At 38.0% G+C, this 18,447-nt stretch overlaps 2 protein-coding genes across 2 annotated transcripts; one reads left to right on the forward strand and one right to left on the reverse strand.

Moving 5' to 3' along the window:
• The first annotated feature begins 2,391 nt into the window (after positions 1-2,391).
• On the forward strand, positions 2,392-5,003 carry LOC112280538 (silicon efflux transporter LSI2). Its single transcript, XM_090249222.1, has 4 exons — positions 2,392-2,531; positions 2,656-3,959; positions 4,096-4,285; positions 4,582-5,003. The coding sequence occupies exons 2-4, from the start codon at positions 2,961-2,963 to the stop codon at positions 4,848-4,850; spliced, it is 1,458 nt and encodes a 485-aa protein (XP_090105348.1). The 5' UTR covers positions 2,392-2,531; positions 2,656-2,960; the 3' UTR covers positions 4,851-5,003.
• A 6,732-nt stretch (positions 5,004-11,735) lies between these two features.
• LOC112280679 (3-ketoacyl-CoA thiolase 2, peroxisomal) lies at positions 11,736-15,416 on the reverse strand. Its single transcript, XM_024516450.3, has 10 exons — positions 15,227-15,416; positions 14,623-14,699; positions 14,321-14,405; positions 14,070-14,196; positions 13,596-13,870; positions 13,396-13,473; positions 12,979-13,111; positions 12,399-12,619; positions 12,153-12,261; positions 11,736-12,042 (listed from the first exon to the last, which is right to left on the reverse strand). Exons 1-10 carry the CDS (start codon positions 15,308-15,310, stop codon positions 11,849-11,851), a joined length of 1,383 nt encoding a protein of 460 aa, XP_024372218.1. The 5' UTR covers positions 15,311-15,416; the 3' UTR covers positions 11,736-11,848.
• Positions 15,417-18,447: the final 3,031 nt, after the last annotated feature.

Raw genomic sequence — 18,447 nt, forward strand, 5'->3', positions numbered from 1 at the left:
AGATTGTAAAACATATCAAGAAATACACATCATATAATAAATAAAAAAAAATAAGCAGCAAATAAAAAATGTGTTTTATAAAATTTTCCATCTATATTTATAAAACTATTACTCCTATTATTAATTTAGTGAATTTTCACTTTTTTGTTCATCTAAATACTGTATGTTTTACCACTACTAATGTGCATGATTTTAATTTAAGACATTGTATCTTGACTAAAAATCAAAGCAACACAATCTTTGATGATGATGAAATTGAAATGAATAAAACTCAATTTTCAACTGCATATAATCTGTCAGTAAAAAAACATTCCTTGTCAAAAAAAATGTCATTACAACATCCACTAATTCAATCTTATTCCAGTTTTTCTTCTAGTATAATTACAATAAAACTTCGTCCAAAAAAAAATTAAAAAAATAAAAAAATACACAGGGATACAATTCCTTAATCACTTTACAGATAAGAATTTCCATAACAAAAACTCATTTTACCGACAAAATACCGAAAAATTACTCTGCAAGGGTTCCTAAAAGTTCAGAAACGTGATGTGGATGAATGATAGAGGATGACCTTTTCAGCGACAAATGAGACCATTCATCCAAATGGAGACGATACTACGCGAGACGGAACGCCGAAGCAGCCACGAGTATTCACAAATTGGCGGTGCTCTCGCCGCATCGAGACACCAAATTCAAGCAGCTGGGTTCGCATCGTTGCTGCTCCATGTGAGAGATGCACCTGCTGCTTCATCATGTTTTGCAAAAAGTGACGTGGGTTTTACAGCAACGCAGCGGTCAGAATCATGGCGCTACGTTCTGATAACGGCGTTCATACCGCGGTGAAACAGCTCAAATTCAACAAAAACTGTCGTCTGCTTCTGCTTGTTTTTCAGTTTTGGAACCACATTCAGAGATGATAAGAATTCTCGAGAGAAGTGCGAGTAGTAAAATGTTTGTAAGGAGATCCTCGTGGCAATTGGGTTGCTTCTGCTATTGAATTCCTTAATGGTATTCTTCTCTGGTATCTTTGTTGCTTCTCAACGCCATGTGCACTCCAGCTCAGCTTTTTCAGGCACTCGTGCCTCACTCGAGTAATGAAACAGAGACTGAGATCTTCGTGTTTTCGGGCCATTGCTGTTCTTTCGAACTTGGATTATGGCGATTCAATAGATTTAAGGTGCTCCTGGATCTCATGCTCCTAAATGACGCACTAACGTTGTGTAAAGTACTTGCGAGGAAGGATGAGGTTACCTCATTTCTGACGTTAGAACAGAGTTGACGGCGGCGGCTGCAACTACCATGGACTGTCGGGAATATTCTAAGCACACCAAGTGCGCACTCAACTATTGCTTTCTGCCACTGTTTTCCTTTTAAACTTATCTTCGCTGCACCGTCCTCAACAGTCATTGGGCCTATGATTGCTGCAGACTTTCTTGGTTCTTTCTTCGAAGGTTGGGAGTCATGCACGTTTTGGGCCTGGTTCGGGGTGATCCCATCGGGTGTTCAACCGTGCACGATATTGCTTGATCAGCTTCCTACGCTCTGTTTTTAAGCCCTTTGTTCGTGAACAACCAATTACGCGACTTCATTGCTCTTTATTTTGAATTTGCGCCTCAAAACGCCTGAATGTGCTGTTAACAGTTGTAGGCACTTCGCTGGGAAGGATTTGTTCCTTGCTGAAGGCTTGTTACTGTGATTGTTGCAGGTCATCCAGATGGTGCCCCGAATACCTTGGGACAGTGCTGCCGGATTTTGTGTCTATGTTCTTGTGCACTGTTTCATTTAGCAGGTTGACGGACATGTTAGTGATATCCTCTTAGCCCTATCAATATATTCATTGGTCGTGCTATGTTGTAGTGGAAACCCGGTGAAATTTGTGCTATAATTTGATAGAGAAGTGATTTTTTCTCTGAGTGTTCATTGGCAGTCCAATCTGGTCGTCAATTCCCTTCCTTTAGAGGAACAAATCTCTGATTAACTAAGCAAGATTTTTGATCCCATTGAATCAAGAAGACACAGGATTTCTATCACAGTTCATCAACCGAACCTGTCACTCCGACAATCCCAACAATTTGTTGATAATAGCTAATTCTAAACCTTTTGGAGCAAGGTTTGCAATAGAATTAGAGAGCTGATGAACTGCTAGACTTTAGAAATGTGATTATCATCTTAGATTTATTTTGAAGGTACATAAAGCTTGGTGTTTCCGGTTCGAAAGGGTCCCGTATCACCCTTGAACTTGGATAGTTGATGAGCGGCCGAGAACGTTCTCATGTGCACTTGGTACTGTCCAGGAAGTTATTGTGATGATCCAACTGTTGTAATGTCTTTTGAAGCTGCTGTGCAACTTCGCCTAGAATTGTAATTACTGCCAATTTGCAGCTGTCATGAGGTGTTAAAGAAATAGGTCCTTTCTCGACAGGATTTTGATTAAGGATTAGAATCTTCCACAATCATAAAAATGTTCAAAATTGGATTTTCCTCTCGAACCGTGGACCGCTCTACTGTAACGTCGTTAACTTCGAATCAAGGTTGAATTTCTTCACGCGAGTAGATCCTGTCTCAAATAAGATTTCTAGTGCTGTCACCTGTTAGATTGAACATCAAGTACAGAGGTTGGAGTTTGATGTGACATCTACTAGAGCTATGTTTCAGGTAGTTCGAGGATTGCAAGTCCTGCATCATGCAAAGAAATCTCCATGCTTCTGCAGGAGTGTGTACTTTCAGGGGCATGGGTGGATCATCAGCGCTTCGGATGTTAGCTAGGGACATCCACTTAACCTTTTTGAAGTATGCAACAGTTAAGCTTGCCATTGACGACCAAACACCAAAGCCTCGCTCGATTGACCGAGTACGCTGGGAACTGAGGCGAAGTGGTACAGTTCAATGGCAGTATAGAAATTCATAACGTCCGCGTTGGGACAATTTTTTAGTTTTATTTCAGGACTCGCTCATTCAAAATGGCAGTAGCATGGATACCAGACGACAAATTCATAAAGGGATGCATCGCCTTTGTGATATGGTGGCTGTTGGCAGTCTTCCCAGCGTTCCCTCTCTTGCCAGTCGGACGAACTGCAGGCTCTGTAGTGGGCGCAGCTCTAATGGTCTTGCTTGGAGTTATATCCCCAGATGATGCCTTCAACGCAGTGAATATCTCCATTCTTGGCCTCCTGTTTGCCACTATGGTCATAAGTGTTTTCATGGAACGAGCAAAAGCATTTGATTGTTTGACACTGTTGCTCTCATGGAGAACTCAGGGAGGTGTAGACCTTCTCTGTAGGGTGTGTTTGGTGGCTGCTGTCTCAAGTGCCGTGTTCACAAATGACAGCACATGTGTTGTCCTCACTAGTTTTGTACTCAAGCTTTGTAGAAAAAAAAATCTCAACCCCAAGCCGTTTCTCATCGCCCTTGCTTGTAGCGCTAATATCGGTTCTGCTGCTACTCCCATTGGCAACCCGCAGAATCTCGTCATTGCAGTTCAAGGTAAGCTTGGGTTTGGGCAATTCGTTCTTGGGGTGCTCCCTGCAGTAACGGTTGGGTTTGCGCTCAACACGCTCGGGTTACTGCTAATCTATGGGCGTTCTCTATCATTAAAACCATGTGAGGGCTTTGGGGAAAGCATATACAGCACGGATGAGGGCGACCCGGAGACGAGGCTCCTTCGGCCATCTCGAAGCTTAGATATCGAAAGTGGTGATGGGCCTGAAGAATGTACAGCAGGAGAGGATATTTCTGGGGGTTCAGGATTCAAAATCTCTAGGAGAGCGAAGAAGTTCCTGGAAGAGCATCGGAAAGTCATAGGGAAATCTCTTTTCTTTCTGTCCATAGTTTCAGTTTGGATACTCGGCGCAACGCTGCAAGTCTTTGAATCGGGGGTGGGCCTCCCTTGGACTGCAATTACGGCTGCCATGGTGCTGACGGTTGTAGATTTCTCAGATGCCACTGTCACTCTGGATAAGGTACCACACAGCAATACTACGAAATACTTCTATCGCTACAAGGAAAGGCATCAATTTTTTTGCTTGTTGATGTGTTTGCATGAGATCTATGCAAGTAGCAGTGTGAGTAATAAAGGAATTTAATACATCTTTGCAGGTCTCCTATTCTATCCTGGTTTTCTTCTCTGGAATGTTCATAACTGTAGAAGCCTTCAATAGAACTGGAGCTCCCGCACAGTTCTGGTCGGCAGTGGAGCCATACTCTCGAATTGATAGCAAAGGAGGCATGGTCATCCTCTCGATTGTTGTCACTTTTCTCTCGAATGTGGCATCTAACGTTCCAACAGGTGCACTAAACTCGTAAATCTCTGCTACTTGCACTTCATAAACTAAGAACATTACAATGTGAATTACTTGCATCTATTCTGCATCTTATCCAGCAACTTCACATAAGCAGTTATGAACATGCATCGCCCTCGACTAGAGATAAAGGAGACCCATTTCAACTTGATTATCTACACAGAGGGTTCACTGCCACTCCATTTCCATTGTGTCTATCATCATCGTCCATAGCGTAGATGGATGTGAACACATGATCATACGATCTACTCACTGTTTTCTACATTTCCTTGCTCGCTCGCAGTGTTGCTACTGGGCCCTAAAATTGCAGCATCTGCAGTGGCAACCTCTGGGGCAAGGCCTGATGAAGCATGGTTGCTTCTGGCATGGGTGAGCACGGTTGCTGGAAACTTGACGCTGGTAGGTTCGGCAGCTAATATCATTGTTTGTGAGAAAGCAAGATGTGAACCTAGAATTAGCTACAATCTCTCATTTCTTGAACACTTGAAGTATGGGTTTCTCTCAACTTTAGTTATCATTATTGTTGGACTGCCTTGTGTAAATCTATTCTAGGTGTTGCAAAACAGACGATACATCTTGAAACGTCTAGTGATTGATGAATATGCTGAACAAGTTACCCATTTGATTGATGAAAATTGAGATCCAATTCTATCCACGCATTTGTAACATCAGAAGTGAAAATGGGAAAATTAATTTGTTTATCTATTTGTATGGCTCAGATTTAGATATTTTGTGGACATGGTTATGCATGTTAAGTTTTAAATGTTTCTAAAATTATAAGATAAAAGAAGAAAATAAAAATAAAAATGAATATTAGAATATTTATTGTACAATTTTAAGTAAGAAAATTATTAAATCCACCCACCATTTTATTAAATCAATCCATTACATGACAATTGTCATGATTGTCGTACATTTCATTTTTTATAGTTGTGTTTTTTGGTTGTAGACCTTTAAAAATTGCCATTGGCCTTAGTACTCTGTAGAACTAGTAAAAACATCTCTTTCTTGATGCCTTATTTTGTCTTTTTTGCCACCATGAGATCAAGTATTATAAAAGAACTTCTTTCTGTATTTTCCAAAGTCTATCAAGAGATCTTTTTAGTCTAAAGAAAACCTAGATAATTGTAAAGAAAATACAACTTAAGAGTGATAAGTACAAACATTGTGTCTTGTTTTCTTTGCAATTCTTGTAATAGTGCACATTTACAATTGTTGCTTCAATGATTTCAAATTGCCAAGCTTGTGTCATATAAATTGTTTTGCATGGATAAAAATTTGCCTTAATCAATTGACTAAGCCTTAAATACAATCTTTTGAGTGGTTTAGGATTTAGAATTTCAAGCAATTGATTGTTGAATTCTTGAATATTATGGTCGTCAATGCCAACTCCAAAAGTTTTTTGCATATGTTTTACTCTTATTGGGGTGCCAATATTTCATACGTATGACTAATTGCTCCAAAAAAAAAATAGCAAACATGTTTCATAAGATTAATTCAACCATTAGAAGAGAGACATTAACCAAATGATACTAAGAATGAAAATTGTCAATCACTAAAATTTTATTGTTATTTAGTATGCTTCAAATTCAAATACTTACTTAGAATATCTATTTTGGTTGTTAATATGTCAAAGCAAGGAGAATTGTTGGAACTTAGGGACGTTGTAGCACATTAAAATTGTTTGAATATAAGATCTAAAGCATGTATCAACATTCATTTTAGTACCCAAGTTTAATATTATTATTCCTTGAAAATGGCTAAGACATTCTTTTCAATGTGTCTAATACAAAACAATAGAACAAATATATAATAGACTTCTTAAATGGCATTAATTAGTGCAAAATCTTAGTAAATATCAATAGTGAAGGACATGAGGTTTCTGTAGAATTAGACAAGTTGAATTAATACCTAATAAAATAACTAGATCTTAATTTAGACAAAAGCAACGATAATAATAAAAGATATGTTGAAACTTGTTGCTTCCATAACATATAATATGGATATCATAAATTTATTTATTTTGTATGTATAATCCATGACAATATTGTATGAATATCTCTTCACAAGCTGAACCCATTTTTGGTGGGCAAAAATAAAAAAAACTTATCTTACTTGTTGTATTACACTTATATGCATATTGATAGCTAGTATCATGAAGGTTCTCTATAAGAGTGAGAATCAACAAACAATTGTTAAGGTCAATTTCATGTAGATATTGGAGCTTCTTGAAGATAGTATGAGCAGTAATGTGAATTGTAGAGTCTCCATGACTTAATACAATTACTATATTCTTTGGTGCCACCTATACAACAAGCATCTAAACAATCATCTCTTTTTGTGCTTACTTAAAACAACAAAGAATGGAATAGCCAATCAATAATGCTAAAGACTTGTGATTGTCTTGTTATTTTAAATTGATAAATGCCAACATTTATCAACTTGCAAAACTTTCCCATACAACTCAAACAAACATCAAGTCAATTGCATTGTTATGTTATATTATCAGGTCAAGTGTGCAATTGACTAAGTATAGATGCAACCTTTGTAACATTTGAAAATAATAGGAGGTCCTTCAAAATGGCATTTAAAAACTACGTATCCTTAGGTGTGCAAAAAAAATATATGCGCTTTGTTTTGAGTTTTCATATATTTTAAATAATTTCTTTGGTGGTAGGTGCATGGCAAGAAAGTTTTCTATTTCAAAAGTGAGTTCTAATAAGACTTCAAACTTTTATTGCTAAAAATATATTATAAATTATATTGAATTACATTTGATAATGAATAAGTTTTTTATATTGAATTGACCTAATTTTGATCAAAATTAGGAAACCTTGAGTAGGAAGTATGTATGTTGATGTACAAAAAGACCATGTCTTCGTTCTTATTATAATAATACAATCATATTTGATAATGAGTAAGCACTTTGGTGGGATTTGAAAAATATTCATTTTCAGCAATTAAATACATGTAAAGATCATGCTAGTCACGTGATGGGTCAATTTAGCAAAAGAGTTGCCTAATTTAACAAGTATTTTTTATTTTATTTATTGGTTTCAATTTCCTAAATTCTATGAGGTTTTATTTTATTCTTTACATTCTAGGATCCTAGAAAATAAATTTTATTTTGAATTGGAAAGAGCTCTCAAATTCAATAGAATCCCTATAATCTTCTAAACAATTTAGAAGTAATCCACATGAAGTACAACTTTGACACTTGATAGAATTCCTCAAATACCAACAGAAATGGAGATCCACCGTTAGTGCTTAGAAAATACTAACAAAACAAAAAGGCAAAAAAGAGTAGCACAAGATGAAGGAGGGAAAGAGAAAAACCAAAGCAAGAATAGATGTTTACATGGATGAATATGTGAGTAGAAGAATAAAGAGACATACATACGTACATACGAGAAGATAAATACATAAATGGATGGATGGATGGATGGATGAATGAATGGATGACCCCTCCTCCTCCGTCTGTCCTGCCCCGTCTTGGAGGCACGCATACGGGAGGTGGGGGTCAAAATGAAGGAGGAGCACGCGGGGTGTTTGTGGGGCCATTCCATGAATATATGCCTCAATTGTTGTATTTGCCATAGCGCCCACCTGGTCTCTCTTGCTCTCTCACATCATGCCTTGTCCTGCCACACTGACTGACTATCTAATTAATTCAATGAAGCGGCCTCTTTTTCTTTCTCGAGAACTAGGATCTCGTTGTATCTTCGGGTGGGAAGTGCATGATCCCTACACGTTTCTCCCCTTTGATCCATGGCTCTCAATTTTTGCTTTCTTTTGTGTTGTAGGTTGCGCTTGCGGTCTGTTTCTGTGATTTGTTGTTGTTGTTGTGTGGAGATGGTATCGACTTGGTACAAATTTACAGGCACTGGTTGAGCATAAGTGGGAATAGAAGGTGGAGCTGAATGAGAGGACTCTAAATGAGAAACTTCACATTGCGCCTTGCGATTCTTGGATTGGATTTACTATGTAGGACCTAGACCAATGTGATGATCAATTCGCGCTTGATTCATGGGAGATGTAAGACAGATTGGACTGATTCACGATACTTTGAACAATTCTTTTGTTGTTGTTATTGTTGAAACCATGGAATTCTACCTAGCAGTTTGAGGTTGCTGTTGTTGTGTTTTCTTGTCAAAGAGGGGAATGTGTGAATGGCTTCCTCTTACTTAGAAGTAGTGTCTTGCAAAGTGTGTAAAACTTAAAAGTAAATGGTGATTGTGCACTTGGGTTGTCGGTTGTCTCGTAATTGGTAGTGACGGATATATCTATACTGGTGAAGTTGCTGGTCTTGGCGCTATGGTTGTGATTAATTTACATATGTTTTGACTTAGATTAACGTCATGGATCATCTCAAGCAATGTTAATTGTAATTAAGATAGTACTTGGCAACAACCACAAGTGCTTGCTTATGTCAAACGTGGAAAAGTTGTATTCTAAATCTGAAAAGATGGCAGAATTGTGCTGCATTTGTCAGTCACTGTGACTACTAACCTCGGGCGAAATCCTGCGTACAATGATTATCTTGATCGAAGCGGTATATTATCCTAGAAATCTGATAGGTTAGAAGAATGTTCCATCTTTGTAACATTGAGCCGCATCTAATTCTGAGGCTTGCTTGCTTGCTTATTTTTAGGATTGTATGATTGTTCATTTCTGTAAGCTCTGCGGATTGCTGCGTAACAGCTCTCCTTAGTTGAGTAGAGCAATATATTCTCTCCAATTTAAGGTAACATCTATAAAAGCTTTGTTTCCTTGTTAGGGTGGAGGATATGCTTGAGAAGTTTGAATCTGCAATGAAGAATAAGGCACGACAGTCCATGTCAAGTGCAGGTTTTCCCCTTTGTTGTCCCAATATTTGTAAGAGGTGTCTTTGTTTGCAGTTGAAGATGCTTGAGATGCAAACCAACATTAGAACCTTCTATCCCAGGTCAAGAGTATTTTTTGTCAGTAAAATAAGTATGATACAACTGAGAGCAGAATTAAATGAGTGAAACCGTTTCTGGTAGTAGTTCATACGTTTTGAAGCTGGATTCAAATTGCTGCATATGTTTAATAGTGAGGGGGTGCGATGGACGGCAATGGTAGTATCAACGGATGTCCGCTGGGGCAACCAGAAATACACGCCAAGTACAATGCCTTGTTGCAGAGAGACACAAAGAGAAAATTGGCCAAAGCAAACCTCAGGAATCAAGGTTTGGGATATGAGCAAATGTTGCAGCAGATTACCATTAATCTCTCTCAGTCTCAGTCCATTTTAGAAGCATACTTACGAGCTCGGAGTCTTCAACGACTCGTGTTGTGATGTATTGAAAGACACATTAGCAAGGGCTCTTCCTCTGTTCCCATTATGCAACCTACCTTTAGTGTGTCACCTTGAGTACATCAACGCAGAAATGATGCTGTAAGTTGCGAACAAGATTTCTTGCCAAGCAATTCAAGATGATTTTTAATAATCTAAACACCAATCCAAGAAGAAACATCACAACTCTAGACAAGACTCCAACTGCAAGTGACGAGGGAAGTTTGGTTGCCTGTAGTGCAAAGATGATTTGCGTTGCTGAAGAAGTGGAAAGCGGTTAATTACAGGAGCTAATCCGGATGCAACACTGTGATAGAGATTCTTTTGCAGATATCTTGACACCTCAAGAGAGTCCCACTACCTTCAGACTAGATTCATTGTCAAGATCCCCTGGCCCTTCGATGCCACGGAGAATGAGCTCGCCTTCTTGGCATTACACAGATTTTCAAGGCATCAGTCCTAGTTTGTGATTTTTGATATAATTTCGGATGATTTGGGCTTGTTTGTACTGGAAACCATCATGTGTAGTGTGGAAAATTTTGACGAATCTGGATCCAAAATCTTCACCTCTAAAATAAGCTTTTCCAAGCAGAGGGACCGCTGGACAAGCCATGAGTTATTTGGATCCTTGGATATCAAGGGCGAGCTTGACATTATGGGGACCATAGCTGAGGGTAGAAACGTCACATACTCTGAGCATGTTGAGATACCGGATCCAAAGTCTGACAAATTTCACCACTACAGCCTTGAGGATCTCAACTACAGCCTTGGTAAGCAAGATCCCCATGAACCCAATTGCAGTGTCTTCATGTTTAGTCACGAGATCCTGCTCTTTCGAGTTCTTGCTTACAAAAGCTCTGGGTTATATTTTCTGACAATCAAGGTTATCACTTGAATAAACATCTAGTATTGATTTGTTATTGTGGCAGAGAAAATTAATATCCCAAGTTCGGACTCAAATTTAGATTCATATTCACCTTGCCAATTTACATCGGATTCAAAAGGTTGGGTAATAAATCACGATCAACACATCTTGAGAGGCCGAGGGGAGCAGCGTGATGTCAAGACACGTCGCATGAAAGTGACTAGCCCCTCCTCTCTGTTTAGAGATGGACCCTGCTACACTTTTGAAAAGCCCTATCGAGATCAGTCTCCAACAAATATTCACAAAAGGCTCAAAAGAAAATTGGCTCAAACTAGTTTCAACAAAAGGCAAAAACAACATGCTCCGATGCACCCTCAACTTTAAAGAATTCAGCGTAACCATTCGGATTTGTCAACTCACAACCTTCCCAATAATAATAATAAGGTGAGAAATATCTCCTCAAGCAGGGATGGATGCGGCAACCAAAAGACACTTCAAATTGCTAGTTTATTGTCAAAGCTTTGTGCAATTCTCACCCTGAAAGTTGGCAGAGCTGGCCATAGAAAAATGGGTAACGGGGCCACCATGTCTCAAAACAAGGTTGTAACTGTGTTCCAAGATGAAGTCGCGCAGCTGATGCTTGAAGGGGAGATGTTGCCGACGTCGAGGAGTTTTTGGATGGCTACATGCATCTCAAATCTCTGTTCTATCTAGAGGAGGAAGAATTCTTTAGAGCAATGAGCTACGGCTGCTACAAGAAACCATTGGAAGTAAAGATGGTCCCTAAGGTTGCACGTCATTGAAACCCAAGCTTTTACGCACCTTGCAAAGAGACCACAATCAAGATTGTCTATAACTCTTTTGTTTATAATTCTTCTTATTTCATCATTTTTTTTCAGTTTAGGCAGCTTCCTGAAGGTCGTTCAATGGTGTTCAATCTAAGAAAATTCCAATGCTCCATATACACTATTCAAAATACAAGAATTCACGCGACCATGTTTGTAATAATTTGATATGATCTCAAGGTGCAAGATCATCTGAAATTCTTTCTTATTATACACAGCTTGTTCATGTCAAGTACATGGTAATTTATCAATAAAAATTTCTTCAAACAATTTTTTTTCCCATATGAGTTGTTATACGATTTTTATATAATGAGTAATAATTGTTATACACATTTCAAATTGTTGCACAGAAAATTTAGATGTCCACAAACTACAGAGTTGATAGGCAACACCACAAGAAACCTGAAAACTTCAGAATGGGAAATGAATAAAGTTGATCGCGCATTGTGGAACAAAATCCATGGACAGATATCTTTACAGAATCATAGCAACTTTAAATGTGGGCTTATATGCTACCAACTGTCTACTTTGCATCTCTTGAGAGCAAGTTGTTTTGACCAACAGCCCGCGCATTGCTGAGCGGATCTATGGCACCTCCCTGCTCAAACACTGCAGCAGCTCCCATACCAGATCCAATACACATCGACACGATACCGAATCGACAATCCTTGCCACGTTTCTTCATCTCGTGCAAGAGAGTTGCCGTGCATCGTGCACCTGCATCAAAATAGTAGATTGTCAGATATAAGAATTGTGAAGGAAGACCAGCCTAAATCAAGGAGCTTGTAGTTCATGAACGTAACAATTAACCATTAGACATTACTCACCTGTGGCACCAAGAGGATGACCAAGAGCCATAGCACCTCCATTCACATTCACCTTCTCTTCATCTAGTCCCAGCTCTTGAGCACAGTATGTGAACTGTGATGCAAATGCCTGCACACAGAAAACTTATTTGTAAATGCAAATGTTCCTTTGTGATTTGAGACCAAGAGTAAAATAACTGGAAGATGGTTATACTATCAAAGGCAACATATTCGGGTCATGATAAAACAAATGGAGAAGAATACAACCTCGTTGATTTCAAAAAGGTCGATGTCGCTGAGCTCTAGGCCAGCTGCCTTAACAGCAGCGGGAATGGCAACAGCAGGACCGATACCCATAACAGATGGGTCCACACCTACAGCAGCGAAGCTCCTGAAGACACCTAGAACAGGCAAATTCTTCTCCAAAGCAGTCCTGCGTTTCATGAGCAGCACAGCAGCTGCTCCATCACTCACTTGCGAAGAATTTCCTGAACACCCCAATCACGAACACCTTCGTTAGAAGGAACTTTATATTCAAACCCTGTAATTCTGTAAAACTTAGATTGATGCAAAGGAGATGATAAAAATAAATAAAAACGTACATAAGAGCCTAATCTTCACAAAAAATGAGATGAATAAATCAATAATATCCAAGAGGATGAGATCCAAGCATGCCCAATATGTTCTCATGCATCAATTACATCATCATATACACTTGGAGGAACTACCCCGCATGTTGGGTAATAAGCTCCTAGAACACTCTCTCCCAGCAATGATCTTTACATCAAAAGCGAACAGAAGTGATAAAAAAATTATGATGACTAATTGAGCCGCTTGCGCGAATTACCTGCAGTAGTCGTGCCAGACTTCTTAAAAACTGTCTTCAACTTTGACAAATCAGCGAGGGATGTCCCAGGTCGAATACCGTCATCCTCTGAGATGACTACCTTCTTCTCATCTCCAGTTTTAGGATTTACAATCTGTTAAAATAATAGTTCCCATCCATTTTATCATGCATGAGAGCTTGTCTAACTTATTAGACACGGAAAGTTGTCCTAGAATAGGATTTGCAGAAGAGCAGCAGGAATCAAGCGTGGTGAAAAGCCCCCAGAGTCACCCAGCATCCGCTAACAAATGGGAATGCAAGTCACGGAGCTATATCAACAGAGAAAATTGATAGAAATCTATACAAAAACCAGCAACTGAGCACTCTCTGTAAACAGATCAAAAGAGGATAATACTGGGATAAGATGCAACAAGGCACCTTGGTCTGCACAGGAATAATCTCATCCTTGAACCTGCCAGAGGCTCTGGCAGCTGCTGCCTTCGCATGCGATTTGACCTGTCAAAACATAACAATTAACGGAGTCAACTTTAAATGTAGCTCCAAAAATCAGAAGTTGATCCTCTTGAATTGACATTAAAAAAGCGATTGCCAGCACCAACATGAAGTGAATGACATACTGCTGCTTCATCTTGCTGTCTGCGACCAACTCCATAGCGCTCTGCGACGTTCTCGGAAGTGATACCCATGGGTAGTAGACAATCTTGAGCTCTTTGATCAGCCTCCACCCTTGGATTAACGGAGCCTTCCCAAGCCATGGGATTAACAGTCATCGACTCCAATCCACCTCCAATACCAATATCATAGAAACCTGCTTTAATAGCTGCCGCTACATCCGCAACAGCTTGCAGTCCAGATGAGCATTGCCTGTTCACAGTTCTAACGGGCACAGTTTCTGTTGCCGCCACACGGAAGAACTTATCAGAAGCCAAATCTCAATGGAGTTCATAAAGGCATTTCAATAAACAACATAAAATAGACATATTTCCCTAAATTATTAGTCACCTGCGCATTAAACACTCCCATGAAAAAGACAACTATCTTCCTGAGCGGCATTACATATATGGCCATAAGAAACATAGCTATAAGCTCACCTGGGAATCCAGCGAAAAACGCAGCCATACGGCACTCATTAGCACGCTGAGCACCAGGTGCGAGGACACTGCCTATCACAATGTCACCGATCTCGGCAGGACTGACGCCTGTCTTCTCAACGACAGCCTGCACAAAAACCCACCTCAGAACAAAGAAAAAAGTTCTCCAAATCCTTCACAGCCCCCCCAAAAAGGACAGATACGAAGAGAACTACGCTGCACGTGAGAAATGATAATGCAACGGATCTCACTCTAAGGACTGGCGCCAACAGGTCATCGGGATAAGTATCCTTGAATCCTCCCCTCTTCGCCCTGCAAATCGCCGTGCGATACGCACTGCAACGCAATAACACAAATTAGCGCAATATTCTCGTTCACTTCAATCAGAGACCGCAGAATACACTCTCTATCAACGCTGCCTGGCCGCATGATGATTTCAACTGCTTGATACACTCAATTTTTCACATGACTCATATGTTAGAATTACTTAAGCGAAAATACACTAACGTGTACACTGAATTCTAATACAAGCTTAGATGTAAGCAATACTCACGCCACAATAACGACATCGTCTAGGAAGTCGGTGGTACGTGCGTAAGGTGCACTGTCGTTGGCGGAGCAGATCGACGACTGCAAGAGAAACAATGCATACCGAGAGAATCGGTGGGGTAAGGCACATGCAGAGCTACCACTTCTGCTCGCAACCAAATCCAAAAAGAGGGACAAAACCTAATGAGAAGAAATTAATCAGCAAAAATTTCGATTTCAGTATGTGAAGGTTCAATTAGATTGCAGCCTCAACACCACAAGGTCCCAGATATAAAGCAAAACACGAGACGCTTCAGAATGACAATAATTCCAATCTCATCTCAAACAGAGCGGTCGTGGTTCAAAAGCACGGCGGACAATCAAATCAACCGAAGCTAAACGGAATCAAGACTGAATTAGAAACACACCAATAAGTGCAATGGAAATCGAAGACACGTTAACAAAGCAATCTGCCTGAGGGTACCCCAACCCACCCTCGAACCAAACCAAGCGCACGACTTCTAAATGAAATCCAAGACTCAACCCAGCAAACAATAGAGTTACCCTCGATCGGAGACAGTCGCACACATCCCTCGCCCAAACTCTTTCCAAAAGATCAGCAAACTTACCACAACATTAGCAACCGCCCTTCGCCCAGTCTCGGGCTTCAAGTGGTCAAGCAACACCTGCTGGCGCATCGTGGACTTCTCCATGACTGCAACGCCGCTGTAATCCTTCCCCACAAAAACAATCTCCCTCGTCTTACAAACTCGCTACCCGATAATTACTTCCGATCTGCAACAGCACCTGGCAAAGTCCGCAGAGAATATGCGCAAGTCCGCAGCGAGACGATTGCTTTGTAGTTGAAAGGCAGAAACGAGCAACGTTTGCATGGTTGCTTACGATGCGGGCCAACGACGGTGGCCAGGATTGCCAAAACGTCACCGGCTAATTCCTCGCCAATAACTCCAAGGAACCCACCTCACTTTCCTCCCCTTAAGTTTAGATAAATATATCTGTACGCGATTATTCATCTAAAAGTGCCCCAAAACATAATCCAACCGAAACCAACTCTGCCTTGTGTGTTGACTAATCTCAGAAATCACTGCCCCACCCCAGGATCCGTAAGGTAGTAACGTTGCTTCCGGAACAAGATTACACATCGATTCGTGGATAGAGCAACTCTCGAATGTTGTCCTACGCCGCCAACACTCCCTGATCATGGATTTTACTTCGATATGTATACATCATTTCCACGTAGGTTAAGCATTATCCACAGCATCACGAGTGCAGTTCCGCTCGGTTGGCTCTTTCATTATACCTTGTGGAGTGCATTGACTGAGCTTGAAGGTATGCAGCGAAATTGAAAATACTCAAACGAAGAGAGAGACACACATACACGTATATCTCTTGGATTTATATATATATATATATATGTATATTATAGATATTGAAGGGTAAAGGGGGGGGTTTGAGATGTGTTAGAAAATAGCGTGTTCGGAAAAGTTAGAGAGGTCCCCACCCACATGGGGCACCGTTTTGGTGGTGAACTCTAGCCGCTATTCCCGCTATTCTTGGGACCACCCCCGTCTTCCCCTCCCCTCCCCCAACCTCTCCTCGGCTATCACGCCGACCAGCGGTCGCCCGCTTGCTGACTGTGGAACCCGTTGACGTATGCGTGGTCCACGATGGCTTCATTCTTCATTCATCCGTATATCCATGGAGTAATTCGTCCATTTCTAGCTTTGTGTTCCAATGTTGGTTGATCTTCTTCGTACATACATATACAGATAGATAGATTTGCTTCAGAGTTTTCAGGTGAAGGATGTCACTGAATGTGATGGTATGGCTTACTTGAGAGCACGAAAACAGGGCTTTCGAATCAGCCCCAACATGAAAAAATATATATATATTTATTTATACAATATGCTTATCCTTGTTGAAAATTTTATATTTTTGAAATAGAGATAATAGAAAAAGAAAAAAGAGAGAATGTATTTTTCATACTTCTCTTGCTGATCTTGTAAAATCCTGAATGATGTGATCAAATATTTAAGAAAATAGAATAAAAATCATATTCAAAGTATATCATTGAAAAAAAATTTAAAGATGTAATATGAAAAATAAAATCAAAAACACTAAAATTATGTAAGATACTGAGATGACTAAAATAAGATACACTAATGGCTATAATCCGAATGACAAACAAATTTCTGAAACGAAATTTAAAAAATTAAGAATAGCCATTGCCATGTTTTTCTAAAAAATTCAAACTATGTTTGAAAAGGCTAAATTTTAATACTTAAGAATTTTAAAGAAATTTCTAGAATGATGTTTTTTTAAATATTAAATGCGTGAAATATTAATTTCTTTTTATGATTTTTAAAAAGAATAAGAAAAGTCTAGACAATTGTGCAAGAATTTAAAATAATTTAGATAGAGAAGAAAGTTATGTTAAAACCTAAGAATTAATAAATACAACAAGTATATATTTTATTTATTTATCTCATTTTAAAAACAGAAATATTCAAAAATGAAAAAAACCAATTCATTCATAATTTCTTATATACAATGTGCAAGTTATTTGAGATAAATCATACTTTAAAAATTTTATGTTTAATTTATTTAATGAATATAAAAAATACTAGATCAAGGAAATATATGAATATGTATATATATATATATATATATATATATATGTCTATTTTACTTGATTTGGAAGCTCTATTTTTGATGGATTTTATAATATCATTAATAATAAAAAAGTTATATGTATAAAATATAAAATATTTCAATTAAATTTTTTTAAATATATACTTTTTGAATTATTATATTTCAAAATTAAAATAATATGTACCATTATCAAATAATTTTTAAATTTCTATTATTTTAATAATACCTAAAACAACCATAATAAATAAAGATATATACAAAACATAATTATATTATTATCTTGTATATAATTAATTAGAATAAGATCATAATTAAATTAAAATCCATTGAAGCCATCAACTTTAATTACTTTAGAAGAGAAAAAATTTTAATATAAAAAATAACTATTAAAGTAGAAAAAATAAATAAATAAATAAATAAATAAACAATAATCATGTTATTGTATCAAGGACATGAATTTCAAAGGATTAAAAGATCAATTCACTCTTGTATCACTTGAAAAGACTAGAAAATCATTCAAAGATCTTATAATATTAAACTATAATGGCTATAGCCAGAGACAAGAAGATTATAAAGTCTTGAAATAAGATTAAGAACTACATAGGCATTTACAAGAGTAAAAAAGGTTTTATTCTTGCATCTATATATACTATCTTATTAAGAGCTACGTGACAACATTCTAAAGGATTTTTGATATGTATTCAACTTGCAAGGCATGTGACTCAACTTCCAAGGCAAGTTTTCTATATATGTACTATACAGTGATCTTATACCATAAGATATCAATACAAGCAATATGTGGTTAATTTTTTGGCCAATATTATAACCTATTAATTAACTAAAAATACATATAAATTCAAAGCCATGTCTATAAAGCTTCTACAAAGCATCTTTAAAAGATATTATCAAATTTATCTATTTAAATCTACTTCTACTTATTCATATTATCAAAATAATTATTGAAATAAATGTATATGTCTATAACAAATTGCCATTGATGTAAAAAAAGAATATTTCAATGATATATTTATTTATGTTATTCTTATAGGCTTAGTAATTTGTTATTTAATAATTCAATATTTTTGATTGAAATAGATGTAAATATTATTAAATCAAAAATAAAATTGATTTATACTATTTGAACTTAAAAATTGGTTATATACTTATTATAAAAACA

The sequence above is a fragment of the Physcomitrium patens genome, chromosome 3 (genome assembly GCF_059467195.1).
Source record: "Physcomitrium patens ecotype Gransden chromosome 3, ASM5946719v1, whole genome shotgun sequence".
In the NCBI taxonomy this organism is placed as follows: Eukaryota; Viridiplantae; Streptophyta; class Bryopsida; order Funariales; family Funariaceae; genus Physcomitrium; species Physcomitrium patens.